The sequence below is a fragment of the Diabrotica virgifera genome, chromosome 7, assembly GCF_917563875.1.
Source record: "Diabrotica virgifera virgifera chromosome 7, PGI_DIABVI_V3a".
Classification (NCBI taxonomy): domain Eukaryota; kingdom Metazoa; phylum Arthropoda; class Insecta; order Coleoptera; family Chrysomelidae; genus Diabrotica; species Diabrotica virgifera.
The window spans coordinates 189,278,514-189,302,887 of record NC_065449.1 but is presented as its reverse complement, the minus strand read 5'-3'; the positions used below and the strand labels follow the sequence as shown (position 1 = coordinate 189,302,887).

At 32.5% G+C, this 24,374-nt stretch overlaps 1 protein-coding gene across 1 annotated transcript in view; it reads left to right on the top strand.

The window, feature by feature from the left end:
* Nucleotides 1–14,815: 14,815 nt before the first annotated feature.
* The window catches only part of LOC114337597 (late secretory pathway protein AVL9 homolog), a 66,273-nt gene continuing 56,714 nt past the window's right edge, over nt 14,816–24,374 (top strand). Inside the window, exons 1-2 of the mRNA XM_028288079.2 lie at nt 14,816–15,004; nt 15,065–15,262. Of these exons, the coding sequence (XP_028143880.1) occupies nt 14,936–15,004; nt 15,065–15,262 (267 nt within the window). The 5' untranslated portion in view covers nt 14,816–14,935. The remainder of the gene's footprint in view (nt 15,005–15,064; nt 15,263–24,374) is intronic.

Below are 24,374 nucleotides of genomic sequence, written 5' to 3'. Positions count from 1 at the left end.
CCAATTATATCTCTATAAATATATATTATCTGTACTTATTTTAGTCTATAATATTTACTTACCTCTTTATTTATAGAAATTCACCTTTCTCGTGTTTTTGTTTACTTTCTTTTTTACAATGAACTTCTAATTCAATCTACACTAACCGGCACGAAAAACGGGCAACCAAAAAATTGGTAATTTTTGATGTCTCGTATCTCCTAAATTTGTTGTCCGATTTAAGTAATTTTTTAATATGTTATAGCCTTATTCTTTAACAATATCGCTATAATAATATTGTTGATAGGCATGTAAATTTTATTGTATACCAAGTGTACCCATCAAACTGGGTTTTTTTCTCAATTTTCACAACACCCTGTGGAATATTCTAGCCTTTTTAAAATGTTGAAATTAAAACCCAACTATAGCCCCAGGTTTTCTTAACATTCTGTTTTTTTTTTATTTATTAGCTTACGTTGGATAATAAAAAAGTTATGGACTTTAGACTTTAACAACTGGCCATGTTCTTTATCAATACAAGGTGTTTCTAAATAAGTGCGACTGACTTTAAGGGGTAATTCTGCATGAAAAAATAATGATTGTTTGGCAAAAGAATTTTATTTTTGCTATCATTATTTTTTCATGCAGAATTACCCCTTAAAGTTTTCGCATTTATTTAGAAACACCATGTATCGATAAAGAACATGGCTAGTTGTTAAAGTAACTAACTTTTTTATTATCCAACATAAGCGAATGAATAAAAAAACAGAATGTTAAGAAAACTTGGGGCTATAGCTGGGTTTTAATTTCAATATTGTATAAAGGCTAGAATATTCCACAGGCTGTTGTGGAAATTGAGAAAAAAACCCCGTTTGATTGGTACGCCTGGTATTCGGTATATAATGATAACTTACATGTCTAGAAATAATATTATTACAGCGATATTGTTAAAGAATAAGGCTATAATATATTAAAAAAATACTTAAATCGGACAATAGGTTTAGAAGAAACGAGCCATCAAAATGACCCATTTTTTGGGGTGCCCGTTTTTCGTGCCGGTGAGTATATCTATTAAATATTCTAAATTAATTTTAAAAATCTTATTAAAAGCTTAAGGTGATACAGTAGCGATCAACAGGTAACCAAAACGCCTTCCAAGATTGCGGCTGTAATTTTGAATATTTATTCGACGTATTTGGCACACGTATTCGTAATATAATAAAGAATGGCGGTACAGAGCCCAGTTTGGGAAATATTTTAGTATCTGGAAATTACTCTATAATTAAATACAATATTAAAAAAACGAGCCCGTACCGCCATTAACAAGAAAAAAAAATACACTTTCTTTAAATAAACTTTTTTATCCGATGCCTACATCTTGTGTCATTTTGGAACTGCTAATGGAATAAAAAATTTTAGTAGTTCCAAAATGACACAAAATCTAGGCATCGGATAAAAGTTTATTTTCTTGTTCTTCTTAATTGCGGTATAGGCTCGTTTTTTTAATATTGTACTTAATAACAGAGTAATTTCCACATATTAATATATTTTTCAAATTGGGGTCTGTACCGCCATTCTTTATTATATTACGAATACGTGTGCCAAATATCTCGAAAAATATTCAAGATTACAGCCGCAATCTTGGAACGCGTTTTCGCTACCTGTTAATCGCTACTGTTTAATCATAAATAGAAGAAATGTAGGTAAATGTTCTCATTTAACGAAATTTCCGAAAATTGTGTATTTTTTTGGACCCAAGTAGGCTGAAAAATAGATTTTATAGTTATTGTTATTTCGAAAGTAATAAAACGTGTAAAAATATACAAAAAAATTGAATGTACAATTACAATTGAATGTAATTAAATACACGATAAAATGAATCAAGAGCGATAAAAAGTTTAAAGTAATAAATTCTAGTAATAATATAAAATACAGTAAACTCTCTCTTAAGGGGGTGGGCGCAAAATCTCTGTCCAATGCTATTTAAATACATTTATTTTTTTCGAATCCTGAGAAAACTAATAAATATTTTTTAAAACATACACTCAGAATGAAAGATAACATTATTACGGAGGACCGAAAGTCCCTTAGAATAAACAAAAAGTTTCTTTTGAATGAAATATTCGAAATTAAAAATCACACTAACTTTTCTCTTGTTTTTTCATCCCATTATCTTTATTAAAATAAACATATATTAGGTATATAAGTTATTAAAATAAACATTATATAAGTTTTCAGGGACTTTCTGCCCTCGGTAATAATGTAAGCTTCCATTCTGCGTTTAAATTTTTCAAAAATACTTATTAGTTTTCTCAGAATTCGAAAAAAATTAATGCATTTAATTAGCACTGGACCAATATTTTGCGCCTATCCCCAACGAACACCTCCTCTATACGGACGGTATTTAAAACAAAATTCATTTGCCGATATATTGAGCCTGTACTCTTCCGGACAATCCCTTAAAATGATGTGTATCTAAATGAAAAAAATACATAGGTATTTTTTCCAAATATTTTAGAATACAAAATTACAATATTTATATTTTATTATTTCAAATTAAAACAGAGATGACAACGAATGTTATTTGATAACTCTTTACCTTATCAGCAGTAGGTAATAAAAATCTGGTTCTTGTGTGGGATCCGTCATTAAAATATTTTTTCTACAACCACTATTCAAAGTGCACTTTTCTGCACGGTTTTATGTTAGCAAACTTGATATTTTCTCACAGTATAAGATATTTGACATTAGTGTGCAGAAAAGTGACGTTTCTGTGCCGCAAAGTGACGTTTCTGTGCCGCAAAGTTCTTTTCTGCACAGTTGACTACCTCATTCTGAGTAACGTTATATTCTGTTTACATCCGTGGACTACCGCATTCTGAGTAACGTTATATTCTGTTTACATCCGTGGTTAAACTTTAGACAAATATATAACCTATAAGACAATTATTATATTTAACTATAGCATAGAAACTAAATTATGGATGTTACAACTGTTTTATTTTACAATTTTATTCTTATTAAACATTTTATAATTATCAAATAACCAATAAGGATTTAGCAACCTGTGCAAGAGACGTAGAATGAAGTAGGTTTTGTGTAAATCCGTGACTGCATAAATATAATGTCAATAATGTGTAATAATTGTTTAAATTTAAACAAATTAAGGCAGTGCATTAATTTTTTAACTGATTTCTGTGCAATTTATTTAGGTATAAGGAATTTAAATTGATTAGTAGGTATTAATTAAATACAGTTTAAAATTTATCACATAGGTACCTATTATAATTAATCGTCGTTTGGAAATTGTGATTTTTATTTTTAGGAAAAACTGTGCTTGTAGAAAAAGTATAGTGTGAAACACGTGCAGAAAGGTAATTTCTCACTCGTTTGAATTGCGGCACTCGCTTGCGCTCGTACCGCAACTTTTCAAACTCGTGAGAAATTAGTACCTTTCTGCACTTGTTGCACAATATACTATTGTGTCGGTCATTAAAAGAAATGTGACACCATACCGCGTTGCTCTAATAATACTTTAACATTGATATCTTGTGACTAAAAATGTTAACGGAATGTCTGCTTGATTGAACATATCCAATAAAAATTGTATTTTCTTTTAAAAATGTTTGGGATTGAAGGGAGACTTTGACTGTATGAATTAATAGAGATCGGTAAATATGCACTTAAAAAAACCTTAAATTATGCAAAAAACAGTTGAATTGAAATATGCACTAAAATATTATGCTTTTATGCATTTATAAAAAACGCAATAATAATTATTATTGGTGTATTGAAAGTAGGTATTCCAGGTTGTATCTTAGTCGATAGGAAAAATATTCTGATTCGCTTTTTACGATCTTACGGAGATAGTATTGTTCATTAACGGTTTTTGCTCCAAATTTTAAAGAACGGATTGACGTGAAATTTAGCTTACACATAGGTAACATGTAAAAGAAAAAAAGTGAAAAGAAAACTTTGCCCTGGGGGTTGAGTTTCTCCTCTTCTCAGAGGGGAAAAATATACGTTCAAAATAAGTTCGGAAATGGATAAACACACTAATTCTAAGCAACTTCTGTTATATAGAATGTTTCACTAAGTTAATACTTTTTGAGTTATTTGCTAGTCAATATGTCAATTTTTCAACAAAAAACACTTTTATACGGTTTTTTGCCAATAACTCAAAAAGTAAGTAGGTATGTTATCGGGAAAAACATTAAAAATATAGCTTATAAAGTAACAAAATTGATGTACGTATAACTTTTTAGAATCAGTAGAAGCAAAGTTGTAGCTAATGTAAAACAGGAAACAGGTTCATATTCGTCAAATTTAAAAATGAATAATTTCACCTGAAATAACCAAAAAATGATAGCAACTAAAAAATGATGCACTGTTGTGAGAAAACTTATTACAACTTGTTTAAAGTTTTAAAAAAATCTTTTTTATGTTTTCTAAAAAAGTTTCTAGCGTTAAAATTAAGAAAGATACTTTCAAAATAAAGTAGGTCCTATTTTTCTTAAAAAACTCCGAAAATCACCCCTTAATTCGGGTTAAGTAAAGGGCTAATTTTTGAAAAAATTGGGTTTTAAAGTAAAATTGTTTAAATTTTGAAAGAGATGTTTTTTTTTCCAAATGACATAAAATTTATTAGTGCTACCAAAAATTACGAAGAGTAAAAAATGTAGGTTTTGCTTTTCTGAATATTTAGGATTATGTTTTTTTCTTTGAGACAAATATTGGTTAAGATATGGCTGTTCAAAATTGGCATACACAGTTGGTTAGTGACTAGTTCAATCCCTTTCAATTGCATCCCCTTCAAAAATAAGCACTTTGAACCAATGAAGCTTACAGATCATATTTATAAACAATACATACACGAGTAAATCAACTTGTGAAGTGGTGACGATAAATTTTATTTGCTAACTTCCTTAATTTAATGCTAAAAACTTTTTAACCTTTTTTTAAACACTACAAAAATGTTGTAATGAGTGTTCCCCAAAAAGTGCTTTAGTTTTTGACACTTCACGTTGGAATATTCAATTTGAAATTTGACGTGTATGAACCTATTTGTCATTAGTTACAACTCTTCTTTTACTGGGTCTAGGGATCTCATACATAAGTACACCATTTTTTCACTTTTTTATGGGCTATATTTTTCTTAAGAATGTTTTTTTCGATAAAATACTTACTTTTTGAGTTAATTGCAAAAAAAAAACCGTTAAAATGTGTTTTTTTTTTGTTGAAAAATGAACAAAAAAGAACAATAGTTCCTTAGAATTAGTCAGTTAATCCATTTCCGGACTTATTTTGAACGTATATTTTTTCAACCCTAGACGAGGTGAAAGTCACCCCCATGGCAAAAGGAAACATCGGCACAATATCAATTTTCTTCTTTGATATGTTACCTATGTGTATGCCAAATTTCATGTCAATCTTAAGTGTTTTTTTAAAATTTATGGGTTTTGCAATATTTTACCGTCAGCGAACTGACTAATAGAAGAGGATCCGATATAAGGCCGATCTGCATCGATCTATTTAATAGATAACAATAATTATTGGATATGTAATTTAGTATGTTAACAATTATAAAAAACAATGATAAAATAGATATAATATAATAAAATAAATATAAAACAAAAATAGCATGATCTAATTTTCTTCTGACTATAATCAATTAATAATTAATAAATTACTTTTATCTACTCTATGTCATATTATGTATAAATTTTTAGTTTGTGAAAACTGTCATTATAGATAGCAGTGCTTTAAAGTAAGCATGAAGTAACAATGTATTTTAAATGGGATTTACTTTTTTTCACTGTTTTTGACACACTTTCATATAATCAATAGTATATTGTACAACAAGAGAGAAAAAAGACATATTTCTCACGAGCGCAGAAGTTTGTTGGCACGAGCCGAGGCACGAGGCGAGTGCCGCAAATCAAGCGAGAGAGAAATATGTAATTTTCTCTCGTGTTGTACACTGTACTTTTTCTATGGATGCGTTTTTGTCAAGAGTTCAAACTTCAAAATTAAATAATTTAGGTGCTTTTATGTATATTATATGCCTAAATTGAAATAAAATACATATATACACATAGGTATTTACTATTCTTAATATTTATATACTCTATTTATTTAAAATTATAATTCACAGTTGAACAGTCTTAAAAGGTAATTTTTGATAAGTTTTGACAAGTTGTTTGACATTTTTTTGACAAAAATAATAATTGTATTTGTATTGTGCATGTTACCATGGAAATGGCGATCATATGTATGTAAACCGGCGGTGAACCCGTGAGAAAAAATATTTCTCACTGCAATGGCCGACTTTTCTCACTGCCTGAGAAATTGTTCGTTTTGAATATATGTAAGTAGTGAGATAAGTTGCACATTTTATAGCATCCATAGAAAAATATTCTTTCTTAACTTTCGCGTTGTCATGGTGATGACATAATGAGCAATAAATTACAAAAAAAATTTTGACAGTTTTGTGGTTTGAAAGAAATTAGAATTTTTATATGTCAAAGTTCTAAAAATTGTAGAATAGAAATGAATTCCAGTGACGAAGAGTTACAGTATTTTTATTTGTTTATCGTAGATAAAATATTGTATGAAATTGTGCGTGAAGTACTTTTTGCGAACTTACGCGATGTATAGCACTCGCTCCGTTTCATAAATAACTATTTTCATATATTAAAAAAAAATGTTTCGACCCGGGTAGATATTATTCCAGATTTTCAGATTTGGGCACAGAGTTGGATTGTTGGGGCATATATGGAGAGCAGGTAGCGCAACAACTATAAACTCAATTTTACAATGGAAACCCGGAGTTAGAAGGAGACGCGGAGGAACTAGAATAAATGGTTACAGGAATTAAAGGAAGATTTATATAGGGCAGGAATTAGAGTCTAGCAGAAAAAGAAAGAGGATAGAAAGAAATGGAGAAGCATAGTCAATAGTATCGAGTAGCAGACTGGGAAAAATCTGCTCGAAAAAGATGGATCTAGATAGCTTTTTAGTGGCTAATCCCCACCTGGAGTGTTTAGCCATTTAATTTCTTTATTACATATTATTATTGGTACATCAAAAATTAAAAGGACGGTGCCTGTAATAAAATCTAAAATATTAAAATTTTCTATAAGTTCAAATTTATTTATTAACATTTTTGATATAATTTTCATAAATAAATGACTTACTATTAACACTTTTTTAATTAATTCCAATAAATCCATTTTACAGCAATAATAATATATTAGTATTTTTGTAAAATAAATATCAATCATATTATCATAAATAACACAGGTTTACAAAAAAAAAACTAAATTTCGGGCAATTTGACGAAACCATATGACAAGGGGGTTTTTGGAGTGGCTGATCACAAATCCGGGGTCTGCTCACCTCTATCGCGTCAGGTAAAGGTCATTTCAAGGTCAAATCAAGATAAATCGACAGTCGCTCTGAAAAAGTATATTAGGGGGTTCTTGGGGTCGCTGAAGACGAATCCGGAGTCCGCTGACCTCTATCACGTCTAGTTCAACGTCATTTTAAGGTCAAATCAACATAAATCGACACAATCGCTCTGAAAGTATAGGGAGTTTTGGGGTCGCTGATCATGAAAACTGCGGTCCGTTGAGCTCTACCACGTCATGTAAAGGTCATTTCAAGTTCAAATCAGGAGGTGTTAACAAAATTGATTTGACCTTGAAATGGCCTTTACCTGACGTGGTTGAGCTTAACGGGCCCCAGTTTTGTGATCAGGGACCCCAAAAACACCCTAATATACTTTTTCACAGCGATTGTGTTGATTTATCTTGATTTGACCTCGAAATGACCTTCAGCTAGACGTGATAGAGGTCAACGGATCCTGGATTCGTTATAAGCGACCCCAAAAACCTCCTAATATACTCTTTCAGAGCGACTGTCGATTTATCTTGATTTGTCCTTGAAATGACCTTTACCTGACGTGATAGAGGTTAGCGGACCCCGGATTCGTAACCAGCGACCCCAAAAACCCCCCTAGTCATATGGTTTTGTCAAATAGTCCGAAATGTATTTTTTTGTAAACCTGTATAATCAGAAGATTTTAATTTAAATAGACAACTTTAAAACACAGACAACTGTATTCACAGTAAAAGTTTCAAAAGATCACACATTACGCTGAAAATAGGAGGTAAATCTAGCAGACGAGTCGTTGTGACTTCCAAAATATGACAACACCGCTGGAAGTGACAACGCGCCTTGAACTACCCTATATATGGAAGCCATAACGTATGCTGTACGTTTCGGTATATACGTATATATATACAAAATTTATTTTGGTAAATCCTTTCCCCTCAATAGGTAGACCCATTTTATAAGCCCCCCTTTTACCAAATACACAATTTTTAAAAAATAATTCCTAGTAGAAAAGGTGGAAGTCGGACAGCCTCTTCTGTATACCGGAAGTCACAACTTAACGTGCATCAATATATATATATATATATATATATATATATATAAATATATATATATATATATATATATGTAAATAATATACGAAATTAATATTCACACCTCCGTCTCTCCCACCATTCGTAGACCGGTTTCTGCATTATTGCGTCATCAGTACGACTTTATAGGAAAGACGAAGATGAGAACATTCCTTTCGTATATCTGAGGCCGCGATGCAGCCAAAAAGTCATTCAAAGACTGGTGCAATCTGAATTATATGCAAACAATCTACCTACTTGTTTTGGTAATGAAACCTGTATGGCCTTCCACTTTGAAGGCACTAGATGGCGCCCGGTATTTAAAATAAAATACCTAGAACGCCGAAAACAAGAGGCAATAATTGCTGCTTTCTACTTTAACAAAAGTATGAAAATAATGTGTAAATAATATACGAAATTAATATTCACACCTCCGTCTCTCCCACCATTCGTAGACCGGTTTCTGCATTATTGCGTCATCAGTACGACTTTATAGGAAAGACGAAGATGAGAACATTCCTTTCGTATATCTGAGGCCGCGATGCAGCCAAAAAGTCATTCAAAGACTGGTGCAATCTGAATTATATGCAAACAATCTACCTACTTGTTTTGGTAATGAAACCTGTATGGCCTTCCACTTTGAAGGCACTAGATGGCGCCCGGTATTTAAAATAAAATACCTAGAACGCCGAAAACAAGAGGCAATAATTGCTGCTTTCTACTTTAACAAAAGTATGAAAATAATGTGTAAATAATATACGAAATTAATATTCACACCTCCGTCTCTCCCACCATTCGTAGACCGGTTTCTGCATTATTGCGTCATCAGTACGACTTTATAGGAAAGACGAAGATGAGAACATTCCTTTCGTATATCTGAGGCCGCGATGCAGCCAAAAAGTCATTCAAAGACTGGTGCAATCTGAATTATATGCAAACAATCTACCTACTTGTTTTGGTAATGAAACCTGTATGGCCTTCCACTTTGAAGGCACTAGATGGCGCCCGGTATTTAAAATAAAATACCTAGAACGCCGAAAACAAGAGGCAATAATTGCTGCTTTCTACTTTAACAAAAGTATGAAAATAATGTGTAAATAATATACGAAATTAATATTCACACCTCCGTCTCTCCCACCATTCGTAGACCGGTTTCTGCATTATTGCGTCATCAGTACGACTTTATAGGAAAGACGAAGATGAGAACATTCCTTTCGTATATCTGAGGCCGCGATGCAGCCAAAAAGTCATTCAAAGACTGGTGCAATCTGAATTATATGCAAACAATCTACCTACTTGTTTTGGTAATGAAACCTGTATGGCCTTCCACTTTGAAGGCACTAGATGGCGCCCGGTATTTAAAATAAAATACCTAGAACGCCGAAAACAAGAGGCAATAATTGCTGCTTTCTACTTTAACAAAAGTATGAAAATAATGTGTAAATAATATACGAAATTAATATTCACACCTCCGTCTCTCCCACCATTCGTAGACCGGTTTCTGCATTATTGCGTCATCAGTACGACTTTATAGGAAAGACGAAGATGAGAACATTCCTTTCGTATATCTGAGGCCGCGATGCAGCCAAAAAGTCATTCAAAGACTGGTGCAATCTGAATTATATGCAAACAATCTACCTACTTGTTTTGGTAATGAAACCTGTATGGCCTATAAGCCTGTAAGCCTATATATATATATATATATATATATATATATATATATATATATATATATATATATCAAGCAGTGATATATATATATATATATATCAAGCAGTGATATATATATATATATATATATATATATATATATATATATATATATATATATATATATATATATTGTTAAGATATGTAAAATTTGAATTAATATGGTTTCGATCTTAATATTTTAGAAAAGTTAAAACATATAATAAAAATATACCAAAATTCATTTCGAAGAAATGAAAGTCAATTATCTTTGGATGGCCGTAGGTAAACAAAATTTAAATAGGGATTAAGTATTTTCTTTGTACAGTTAGTATGATAAGAAAGTGGTTATGTGTTTGGACAATGAGACCGGGTTTCCCAAATGGACTTTTGCGGCGAGGGAATAATTGTATTTAGAAATTTAAATGAATGTAATCTTTGTTTAGATATTAAGAAAGGAAAAAAAAACCGATTGGCATGTAATTAGTTTTAGGAAATTTCTAATGGTAGGGAAAATTGGTGTTTGTTATCTGAAAGGTAGATGGGGATAAAATTGAGGAACTCGGATTGGTGAAGAAGGAAAAAGGAGGGGCTAGGTATGAAGAATGGGAGTTTAGCGAAATGTTAGAGGGTGGAAGAAGAGTCAGTTGTTAAATGATCGTTAAGTCGACTAGTGGTGATCTCTAAGAGTCTCCTGAAGTAGTAAGGCAGATAAGTGAATAGTTGTGAGTTTGTTGAAATAAGTGTCCTGACGGAAGCTCATCACGTAAAGCATTGTAAGTTATATTGTTCTACTTATATTCCAAGAGTCACCGTTGCATGCCGGAACGAGAAATAGATTCAGTTTATCGAGAGGAGAAAAGGCTAGCATTGTTTTTTGAAAGATACGTGCATCTGTAGGGGGTCATTAATGACAATAGGCTTGCAATAATTTGTTGCGAGATTGCTGACTACATAGGGGGCTGCTAAGAGTAAATTGTAGGCGACCAGAGACAAGAATTTGGACAACTCATCATCCGAGAGACAGTTTTATTTTTTTTGTAGAATTATTCATAACGCAAATTTCAATAAGTACTTTAGATAGTGGTAGGGTTATTTCAATAATCAGAATAGGAGATATTATTTTTAGAGGATATTTTGAGGGTGAATTTATTTCAATAGATGCTTTTGTACCATATATGTGTTTTATTCCGTTAATCTTTGACCTTATTTATCATATGTAAAGCAAAGGAGATATTGAAGCACGAGAATATAAAACCCTGAGATTAGAGCATTAAATAGTGTGATTAAATCATAAGTGCATCATTAAAATTAAATTTAATTAATTAGTTAATTATCTAATCAAGTGCTTTGAGCACACCGATCTTTGAATATCACATTAACTGGAGCCCAGAACGTGGTGGCTTAAAAATATCGCAGCTTTGCATTTGATGGTAGGGAAAGAGATAAGGAATAACTACAGGTGATCCAGAGATAATTTGACAATTTTTCCAGGTGTAAAAATAATTTTGATTTATGGATTGATCGTAGGTATTGGATATTTACTGCCATTGAATTATTTGATTTTTTTTTACCAATCGTACATTTGATATTTATTTTGAAATTTACTGATTGCATATTTGATATTTGTGGCGAAAATTTATTAAATTTGGGGAGAAATATTTGTCGTGTTCTGCAACTTATAGAGTGTTGTAAAATTTCACATTTGGCGGGGACAAAGAAAACAGTAACGAAAAGAAACAACATGTCGACCACAAGGAGGCAAAGCAAAATGCAAGAAAACAGAGAAGAGGAAAAAATTGTTGAAGAAGGATTGGATAATGAAGGAGATACAACGATTATGGAGAGAAAAGAACAGGAATTAACAGGAATAGAGAAACTATTGCAACTGATGCAACTCCAGTCACAATAAATGGATAGAAATCAACAGGAAACAAAAAGGACAATGCAAGAAAATCAACAGGAATCAAAACGAGCCATGGAAGAAACACAAAGAGAAATATCACAGAGAATAGAACAGAAATTGGAAGAGAATGATGGCAAATTGAAAAAGCGTTTGGAAAAATATGAAAATGAAATGAAAGCCTGTTTAGAAAAAGTTAGAGAAGAAACAGAAAGGAAACTGGAGATGCAACGAGAAGAAATAGAAACTAAAATGAAGGATATTAAGAATGTGCAGAAGATGGAATTAGAACAGTTAGAAAGCAAATTTGAAAATGCAATACAAGAAGACAGGCGAGAAATAGAAGAAAAATTTAAGCAAAACGAAAAACAAATTGCGGAACTCAAGAATCAACAGAATTGTGGAGAAAGAAGGGAAATGATTATCCATGGTACAAGCGACGCGAAAATACAATTTGGCGGGGATATTAGAAAAACACACCCAGTACCATTTGTTAAAAATTTGAGAACCAAATTGCAACATATTAGATATTTTGACGACTGCAAAGAAACAATTAGAAACCATCTGAAAGAAGGAGCAGCGTTATGGTATGAAAGTAAAGAAGATGAGTTTGAAAATTGGACAGATTTCGAAAATAAATTTCTCAACTATTTCTGGGGGAAAGTTAAACAGAGGGAAATCAACCAAGAGCTACAGAATGGAATAATTTGATCCTAAAAAAAAACTTGTGTCATTTAAATAAATAACAGAATTTTTTCGGCAAATCAAATGGCGGGGAGTTGTTAAGATATGTAAAATTTGAATTAATATGGTTTCGATCTTAATATTTTAGAAAAGTTAAAACATATAATAAAAATATACCAAAATTCATTTCGAAGAAATGAAAGTCAATTATCTTTGGATGGCCGTAGGTAAACAAAATTTAAATAGGGATTAAGTATTTTCTTTGTACAGTTAGTATGATAAGAAAGTGGTTATGTGTTTGGACAATGAGACCGGGTTTCCCAAATGGACTTTTGCGGCGAGGGAATAATTGTATTTAGAAATTTAAATGAATGTAATCTTTGTTTAGATATTAAGAAAGGAAAAAAAAAACCGATTGGCATGTAATTAGTTTTAGGAAATTTCTAATGGTAGGGAAAATTGGTGTTTGTTATCTGAAAGGTAGATGGGGATAAAATTGAGGAACTCGGATTGGTGAAGAAGGAAAAAGGAGGGGCTAGGTATGAAGAATGGGAGTTTAGCGAAATGTTAGAGGGTGGTAGAAGAGTCAGTTGTTAAATGATCGTTAAGTCGACTAGTGGTGATCTCTAAGAGTCTCCTGAAGTAGTAAGGCAGATAAGTGAATAGTTGTGAGTTTGTTGAAATAAGTGTCCTGACGGAAGCTCATCACGTAAAGCATTGTAAGTTATATTGTTCTACTTATATTCCAAGAGTCACCGTTGCATGCCGGAACGAGAAATAGATTCAGTTTATCGAGAGGAGAAAAGGCTAGCATTGTTTTTTGAAAGATACGTGCATCTGTAGGGGGTCATTAATGACAATAGGCTTGCAATAATTTGTTGCGAGATTGCTGACTACATAGGGGGCTGCTAAGAGTAAATTGTAGGCGACCAGAGACAAGAATTTGGACAACTCATCATCCGAGAGACAGTTTTATTTTTTTTGTAGAATTATTCATAACGCAAATTTCAATAAGTACTTTAGATAGTGGTAGGGTTATTTCAATAATCAGAATAGGAGATATTATTTTTAGAGGATATTTTGAGGGTGAATTTATTTCAATAGATGCTTTTGTACCATATATGTGTTTTATTCCGTTAATCTTTGACCTTATTTATCATATGTAAAGCAAAGGAGATATTGAAGCACGAGAATATAAAACCCTGAGATTAGAGCATTAAATAGTGTGATTAAATCATAAGTGCATCATTAAAATTAAATTTAATTAATTAGTTAATTATCTAATCAAGTGATTTGAGCACACCGATCTTTGAATATCACATTAATATATATATATATATATATATATATATATATATATATATATATATATATATATATATATATATATATATATATATAAAAATTATACATTGTAGTAGGTATTTTTAATTAAAGTGTTTGTAAATAAGAGAATATAAAAGTATGTGTTCTTATTTAAAAAGAAGTGTCTAAAAATAATTCAGTAATAAAAATGTAACACCATACTCACTCGAAAATTGGAACGACAACTCCAATGAGGGGTTACGTTTTCAAAAGAACAGAGGCTGATAATATTGAATGCAAATTGAGAAAACGGTTTTGTAAAGAATGCTTGTTTAAAGTTCAAATCAAACACAAGATCAGGGACTATCAAAATGATATAAATTATGAAAATTATAAAAAAATGTCTTCAAGGAATGCTTTTTCCCAATTTTCCTCGGCATAGTGTACTAGTTGTTGACAACTCTCTTACGAGCTCGACGAAAAATGTAATAATAGACTGGCTAAGAATATACATCCGTTCCGAAAATCGTTCTCACAAAAGATTATTTTAAAAAATTTTGGGAAGATGTATGTTTTCCATACAGTTTTTTAAAATAATCTTATTTTGGGAACGATTTCCGGAGTGGAAATCAAGATGTCAAATATAGTTAAAAATGTAATTTTCATTACAACCAATTTGTGGCTTAGTGCCATATAAACATAATATTTATACATAATAGTTGTAATACACTGCGGCAAATGAACTACTAGTGTATATGACCTACGTTCGATCAGTAAATAAACGTCTGTCACTGTCAAGTTGTCAAACATCGTTCAATATCAATATGGCCTTTCGGTACTTCGAACGTCGATATCGCTAATTTTGATAGTTTTCTTATGTTTTATATAAAATTTATCTTGTTTCAAAATGGGTGAGAAGGACGGTCCCATCTTATACGTATTGGTAATCGGTTTTCATCATAAAAGAGGATGTCAGGTAAGAAACTACGTTTTATTTGTATTTGCAATTTTGTTATCAGTTGCACAATTTGTGTAGGTGGAATATTCTTTCCCTGAGCTAGTTCCGGGACATCCTAACGAGTGTCCTCCAGGATGGAAATATCTACCAACGCTGGCATTACCTGATGGGTCTCATAATTACGACGAAGATACAGTATTTTTTCATTTACCAAGTTTAACAAAACCAATGCAAACTGTGTATGGTATTTCTTGTTTTCGTCAGATACCAGTTGAGGTAAGAATCTATTCATGCTATTTTATAGTATTATAAATTTATAATAATAAGTTCTATCTATAATATTAACGTTTCAAAATTATTAGTTTACTTCTATATTATTTGCTATAAGTTGCTGACTCAGTATACAGTCTTAGATTTTTGTCTGTGAATATGCTGTGTTTTATTGTAGATTTCATGCATAGCATAATATTGGTTGTTTTCTAATTTTATTGTCAATTGAATTTTTCTAGATTCATTCGTTTTTGTAAAAAAACATCACATCAAACGACCCATATTCAAAACAGAATATAACAACTACAACTTGACAAAAAAATTGCAAGCCAAGTATTTTAAAATAAAACATGTACTTTTGAGTACTATCTCAACAACCTGCAATGTTATGTTTATAGGAGGAATGCATAGTTTTCTTTAAAATATAAAAATATAGAAACATTTTTAACTAGACAGAATTAGTGTGTTGCCAGTGGTGTAACAATTGCTTATAAAAGGGGGGTTGTTTTTATTTTCTTATTCATGGAGCAGTCAACAATCAGTTCTTGTCTTATGTCTTTATTTCTCTGTCTATCGAGTGTTGTAATGGCCTATAGTAGTGGAGCCTTGGATGCTAAATTTGTAGTTACTATAGCGTCATGAGGACCTATTGGATTGTGAAGATTAGGTCCTAAAACCAAAAACAGTTAAAGTAAATTTTCCATTTTAATGGGGATTTTCCATTTTTTAAATTGAATTTTCTATTTCCAAAAATCGTTTTTTCCGATTATACAGTCGAATCCGCTAATTGGAATAGCCTTCGTGCCCAGCAAAAATATTCCCATAACCAGCATATTCTAATAACCAAGCATTGGTTGCTAGTATATACATTTGGGGGCCTCAAATTTGTATTCCTTAAACAGTAATAGTAATAAATAGTAACAGTAAATTTATCAGTAATTAAAAAAAATGTCTAAAATAAATGTTTCTTATTTTTAGCTAAGGAATCCAAATCGGCAATAAAAAATGGGGGTTTCTATTTAAGATTTTAAAGGAACACTACCGTGGGGGTCATGTTTGGACTCATTCGATAGATTATTGAAAAATATTAAACACATATTTTTCAGTTTTTCAATCTGTTGTTCATATTGTGAAATATTCACTTTTTTTGTGAAATTTTGTGACTCGCCCATTTGCGTACATGCAACTTGTGAGATCTTTGAAATATACTTTGTTCTTCATGTACTTAACTTACCTTGTCTTAATCTGATGTTTTCGAGATTTTCTAGGGGTATAGTTTTTTTTACAGAGTGCCCCCAATGCACACCCCTATAGTAAAAGTCCATATATGGTATGGGTAAATTTTCAGGGTACAAGGTTTCTCCCCATGTGATTTTCTGACGTGCTCGAGTAACACACAGAATACCCGCTCAGGTTTCCCTACCATTAGAGTAGGGTAGAGTAGAGTAAATTTTTATTTGCATAAATTTTTAACATAATTGAGCAAATAGCGTCACATTACTAATATTCACATAGTAAAAATTATTACTAATAATCACATATTAAACAAATATATTAACAATACACTAAAATACACAAACAATACAAATTACATATGCTCATCAAGGCTGATAGGCCAGGTACTCCAACCACAGTATACGGCTTAATGTTAACCAGGTGATGAAAAACTGTTTTTTAAAGCTTTATAGCAGTGGTTCCCAACGGGGGCGGTACCGCCCACCGGTGGGCGTTGAAGAGAGATAAGGGGGCTTTTTGGGTCCAAGGAAAATTTGGGGGGCGTTGAGGAACAGCTGCCGCCCCCCTAAAGTAACTCATTGCTTCTTTGCTTCTAACAACTTTGCTTTTCGCTTCTCACACAGAAATAGAGAAGGTGAATCCGAAAATATAAACGAAATGCACAAAATGCATTTTGGTTATGCACCGTGCAATTTTTCATTTATCACTCAGTCCAACACTGCAACAATTTCGACGTTGCAGTCGAACGTTTCAGTTTGGTTAGTATAATTCCACTTCCAGTAGAACCTTTCTGCTTTAAGTGAATTTTGGCTCCTCCTTCGCGCAGCGGCATGGTCAGGCATAACTTAATCATTCGAGATTGTTTCGCTAAAGCAGTGGGTGAATTTTCTGTGTGTTATTTGCAGAAAGTTGCAGTGCATTTATTAGAAATATATCTATTTTATTGTAATACATATTTGTCACAAAGGTAAGTATCTACGTGGCATTTATATCACTTACTATAATTCTTTATTATTTTTCCGTATCGTAATTTACGAGGTATTTGTAAAAATGTAATAAATCTAAATTTGTTTCCTTATATGTATAGTTATTGTAAAATATTCAAAAAGTACCAACTTGCACAAACTGGATCAAAGTAAAAAGTTAATTAGGACCTACCTACACTGAGAGAAGAATTGGGGAAAAAGTACAAAAAATCTTAATAAAATTTACTATACTGAATAGTAATCTGATCATAGACTGTCAAAAATAAACTATTTACTGAATATAAAGTTATTTTTATAATATGTGTACAGTATGGTAATTTTTAATAAGTTGTTTTGTAATTTTTCCTCAAATTCTTCTCTCAGTGTATATTTATTTACTTGTGGCATGTTTTAAATTTCTCGACTACTTGCTTGGATATTCCGCCACTCTGAAATATTGATTTGGCTAACTAAAAAAATATTTAAAAGTTTATTATTTAAAATTATCAAAGCGGTGGCTACAGCATATTTATTTTTACAGATATACCTACAGTATGTCCGATGATCCAAAGAAAAAGTGCAGACAATACAATGTCGAATATTTGAAGTATGGTTTTATTCAGTCGCCTTCTAATAAGGCATTACCAATGTGTTTAATTTGCCAGAGAGTTTTCTCAAATGAAGCCATGAAACCTTCACGATTACAAGAACATTTGACCAAAATACATCCCGACAGAAAAGACAGAAATTTATCATATTTTGAAATGCTCAAAAAACAACATTTCAAACGTCCAACTTTAGCTAGTATCTTTTCAGCAGCATCAAAGCAAGACGATGATGAGCTACGTGCTTCTTATAACATTTCCTTACTTATAGCTAAATCAGGAAAACCCCATACTATTGGCGAATAATTAATACTGCCAGCTGTAAGTGAAGTTTTGCGGACTGTACTGCACCAGCCGGCATCTGATATTATTAAAAAAATTCCATTAAGCAATAATACGGTACAGAGACGAATTGACGAAATGTCTGAGGATGTGGAGCGTTCTCTAACTGATTATTTAAAGACTACTGAGTTTTATTTACAGCTTGATGAATCAACTCTGCCAAACAATAAGTCTTTACTTCTTGCGTACGTTCGCTTCATAAAAAGTGAAAAAATCTGTCAAGAACTGTTATTTGTAAGAACACTGGAAACAGATACTAAAGGCAAATCGATATTTGATGTTCTGGAACACTATTTTACAGATAAAGGTATACCTCTGGAAAATGTCATAACTGTTGCTACAGATGGTGCTCCGGCAATGGTTGGACGACACCGCGGACTGATAGCATATTTGGAAAAAGCGGTACCAAATATACTCGCCGTGCATTGTGTAATTCACAGACAGCATTTAGTTGCAAAAAATCTTAGTGATCGCCTTCATTGTTCACTACAATATGTAATTACTGCAGTTAACAAGAGCAGAAGCAGTGCTCTCAATGATAGATTGTTTAGAAAACTGTGTGATGAAAACGACGAGAATTTTAATCGTTTATTGTTGCACACAAAAGTTCGATGGCCTTCGAAGGGTACCTGTCTAAAAAGATTTTATGATCTCTTTGACTCAGTTTTAGAGTTTTTTTAAAGCAAAGATGATTCTTTGAGAGACAATTTATTAAAATTTAGAGCGATATTGCTTATTTAACTGATTTATACGATAAATTTAATGAAACAAACCTACAGCTACAAGGTGATAATTTGAATTTGATCAAAGCAAAAGGAACTATCTCCTCGTTCGTGTCAAAACTTAATTTGTATAGGCAAAATTTGGGTCGGAGACAATTTCATCAGTTTCAAAATCTTTCCTCTGTGGAGACAAATGATGAAGACATTCTGGTATATTGCCAGCACTTGGAAGTTGGAAGCACTTCAAGAAGATTTTAGGAATAGATTTCAGGATATCCTTGGTCTGATTATTCCAGATTGGGTGCTAGAACCGTTCTCAAGTTTAGAAACAGCAGAATTATCACTACAGGAGGAATTGATAGAATTGTCAACAAATGAAGAGTTAAAAGTGAAATTTAAAAATGGATATCAAGAATTTTGGCTGCAATGTCAAATTTCAGTATTATATCCAGCTTGATGGGCTGCATCAAAGAAGTTTTTCATTGCCTTTCCTTCATCGTATTTAGCCGAAAGAGGATTTAGCATAGTCAGCAATTTATTAACAAAGAAGAGAAATAGACTGTCCATAGTGGAGCGCGGTGATTTAGGATTGCTGATGACAAGAATGGAACCAAATATTGACAGATTACTATAATTACATTAAGCTCAGCCTTCTCATTAAAAATGTTATATTATTATTATATTGTTTTTTATGATATGTATTTAAGTTAAAGTTTGATCAATACATGAATACTGTATTTTTGAATAAAACATTTTTTTTTAATTTGTTGTTGCTTGGATTAGTTAAGGGGCCGTCGAATCATATTTAAGGTAGCCTTTGACCCAAAAAAGGTAAAACATATGTGAATGAAAGTGCGTTACTAATTTTAAGAATGGAAGAGTTTTTTAAGGGGGGCGTTAAGTATTTTGTTTTTGGAAAAATGGGCGGTAGGCCGAAAAAGGTTGGGAACCACTGCTTTATAGCTTGTTTCCCGTTGAATGTGAGATGGTAGACTATTGTAAAATTTAACACATGCATACAAAGGACTTCTCTCTGTTAGGGACAATCTTTGAAGTGGAATATTCAAATTAAGGCTTCTTGTGTTATATTCATGATTTGGTAGCAGGTGATAAAATAAAGTAAAATTTTTAAAGAGGAACATAATACATTCATATATATATATATATATATATATATATATATATATATATATATATATATATATATATATATATATATATATATATATATATATATATAGATAGCTGAGAAAGTGAGTATATTGAGTGATTTGAATCAGTCTCTACAGGATTCTCTCGCCTTTAGTCCTAGGATCACCCTGACTGCCTTTTTTTGGACTATGAAGACAGTTGAGCTATCCACCGAAGCACCCCAGAAGACTATTCCATATCGCATAATAGAATAAAAGTTTGCATAATATACCGATAGTAAGATTCCCTGGTCTAGATAGCTTTTCAAAACTCTTAATGAGTAGCAGGCTCTATTTAGTTTTTTTGTCGAATTTTTTATTTGTTCTCCCCAATTCAAGTTCTGGTCAATATGAAGACCAAGAAACTTAACTGATCTAGAAGGTTCTGTGTTTTGGGATAAAAGATTGACTGTATCTGGGAGCTCTTCTCGTGATTGGCTGGTTCTAAAGTAAACAAATACTGTCTTATCAGTATTAAGCACCAGCCGATTTCCACTGAACCACTGTTCAGCCTTGTCCAGAGTTTGTTCTGCCACTGTGAGGAGTGTTTCTGTTTCTCCCCAAAATAGCATGTTTGAGTCATCACCAAAGTTTACAAGGTTTGAGGAACCACCAATCACCGCATTTGGCAGGTCATTTATATAGACCAAAAAGAGAAAAGGCCCTAAAACGCTCCCCTGTGGTATACCTAATTTTAAGTTTATCGGTTTAGAGTAAACCTTATATCCCTGTTTCTCCAAGCATACTTTTTGTGATCTATCTGTAAGAAATGATTTTATCCATTTCAATGCTGGTCCCTGTATTCCATAACAATATAATTTTTGCAATAGGAGAGCATGATCTAGACCAGTGGTCGCCAACCTCTTCAATGTGTTGAGCTACTTTGTTAATTTTGGAATAAACAGCGAGCTACCCACACGGAAGCCACGTAACACAACGTAAATGAAATAATCCACAGTTAATTTATCATTATATGTATTTATTTTACTATTTAACTGGTAATACATAATACATAGGTACTAATAATAAACTAATAACAAATTAACTAATATTACTAGTACATACTTGTTCATAGCTACATTCCTACCTATCAAACGAAGGTGTTTGAAAAAGAAACACAAACTTTTATCCAGCCACAACGGCATGTCACGTATGATTTAAAAATAGTTAATAATAACAACAAAAAAGTAACGCACTATCATAAACATAAACATTGAAAAATAAAAAAGCACGTTCAATTAGAAGGCTGACACTCAGACTCATCGATAATTTTTTTAATGTTTGCAGTATAATTTGATGCAGCCATTCGAATACAATTATCCAAATGTTCATCTGTAAGTCGATTGCGATATTTGTTCTTAATAAACTTCATATTGGAAAAAGAAGATTCACACAAATAGGTTGAACTGAATAATGCTTTCACTTTCAAGGCAACACGGCATAGAACTGAATATTTGTCTTTACTTACAATAGGCCAGATACATTCAGTACTTGAGACTAACGATTTTAAGGCTAAATCATTTTGAAACTCAATGACTTCCATTTCTGTTGCAGCGATGTCTTCGCCAAAGTTCTGCATAACACAAGCTGCAAACTGTTGGATATCAATTTCCATAAAGGGTGAAACAACAAACTGCGCTACTAAAGCCATTTCATTGAAATCTTTAAAACGATTTTTGAAGTTACTCTTCAGGGTAGAAATTATTTCTACATGATATTTGTTGTCATAGGGTTCTAATGGATTTTGAGATATTTTTTCTGAAAGAATAGGAAAATGCTTGGAATCGCTGTTAATTAGGTTTTGTTCCCAAAACTCCAGCTTTTTGATAAATGCTTTTATATCAGAAATCATTTCCGCTAGTTCTTTGTCTCTCCCCTGAAGCTGCAAATTAAGTTCGTTTAATTTCTCTGTAATGTCCACGAGAAAACCAAAATCTCTAAGCCAGATTGAATTTTCTAGTTCCGGAGTCGGCTCATCGCGTTGTTTGAAAAATTGAACTATGCCAGATAGGACATCATTAAAACGTTTCAGCACCCGTCCTCTACTTAACCATCGGACTTCAGAGTGAAGGAGTAGGTCCCCGTATTGACAGTCAACTTCATCGGCCAAGGTTCTGAATAATCTTCTTTGTAACGCTTGAGCTCTAATCTTGTTCACAATTTTTACCACCAGTTTCATAACGTTGTCTAGTTTCAGGAAATTTCCACATAATGCTTGCTGATGGATAATGCAGTGGTAACAGAGAAATTGCGGAAAAGTTTCATCTTTACGACATAACGCCACCAGACCCTTATCACAACCCACCATAGCTGGAGCGCCATCGGTTGTCAAGCCTACCATTTTCGATATTGGAATTTTCTCGGAAGAAATAATATTTTTTAAATGAGAAAACAACTCCTGTCCAGTAGTGTGTCCTTTCAGTGGAATGAACTTCAAAAGATCTTCTTTAATCGTAAAATCACTATAAACCATCCTGACGAACACGGCCATCTGGGCAGTGTCAACGACATCTGTTGATTCATCCAGTTGAAGTGAAAAATAAACACAGTTATCTAAGTCAGTTCTTAACTGTAAAAAAATATCATTGCTCATTACTTCTACACGTCTCATCACTGTATTAGCAGAAAGTTGCATAGATTTTATAGCTGAAACTATCTTGTCTTTATTTCTAAAGTTGGCAAATAACGAATCAGCAGCTTCTAAAAACGCCTGTTTTATCATTTCCCCGTCTTCATAAGGTTTCTTTTTTTGTGCAATTATCTGGGACACACGGTACGATGCTTCAGTTGCAGCCTTATTTTTGTCGACTGTTCTTAAAAATATTGATTGTTGTCCAATTAACTGTTTTTTAACTGTTTCAGTTTCTCCTTTCTGGCGGCAGAATGTAGTGGGAATGATTTTTCAAAATTAAAATGTACAGTTTTATGATGTCTCTCAATATTTCCTTTTTTAGCAACGGAGACCGAAGTATTACATAACAAACACACATTTTTATCTTTAACTTCTGTAAAAAAAGTATTGTTCTTCCCATTCCGAATGAAAGTGTCTTTACCTTCTTACAACTCCTTGCCATAATATTATTTTTGTTGTTCTCTACTAACCCAACCGCTGGACGTTGGTTACGCGTTCAGTTTTAAACTAAGCGCAATGTCGCCGCGCCGTGCGTATTTATCCCGTTCAAAGCAATCCAGATCGTTCTCTAACACTAACGCGCTGGTCCGGCAGGTCGGTTCTATAAATAGCCGATTCTAGCTTGATGGCGTCAGCGACAGATCACTCACCGCAACGTTGCCGCTGTTTATGTTTAATATTATGACAATTAGATTTTTTTGTGGAATTTTCGGAAGCTTCTCTGATTTTTGCAGTTTGTATTTTTTAAATTAAAATCGTTGTGAGAGCTACCAGAATTGCCTCCGCGAGCTACCGGTAGCTCGCGATCGACAGGTTGGCGACCACTGATCTAGACTATCAAAAGCCTTAGATAGGTCTAAAAAAGCACCTAGTGTTTTCATTTTTGACTCTAATTTTTCTAAAATTTTTGATAAAATCATAGGTAGCTGTCTCAACTGACCTCCCTGCAAGAAAACCGTGCTGCGAACTACTACATTAGTGCACCCATTTTTGGTATCATTGTTTTTACTGAGGATTGGCATAAATATAAATCTGGATTGAAACTATCTAATAATTGACCTCGTTTTCTCTTCATAGCAGCAGATCTCCGGGGATCATTATTCAATTTCTATTCAACATTAATAAATGTGCCTTCTACCACCTCATATCTTCCCAGACTGTTGATGATATTCACCCCCAAATCATAATGCCTTTAGGGAACTTCACAGTTCTTTTGGGGCAATCTTAATATGTATTACTCAATTTAAGCAATTTTTTGTTCCGATGTTAGCAGAGGTTTTTCTTTTTCCTAAAACGTTACAATAAATAAAAAATTATGATTTAACATATTCGGTGCCCATAAAGCACGAGTAGCATCACAAAGGTTTTATCAAAGGTACCATTTATGTAGTGTTCAGTAGTGTTCCGTAGATCTTATATACCACTG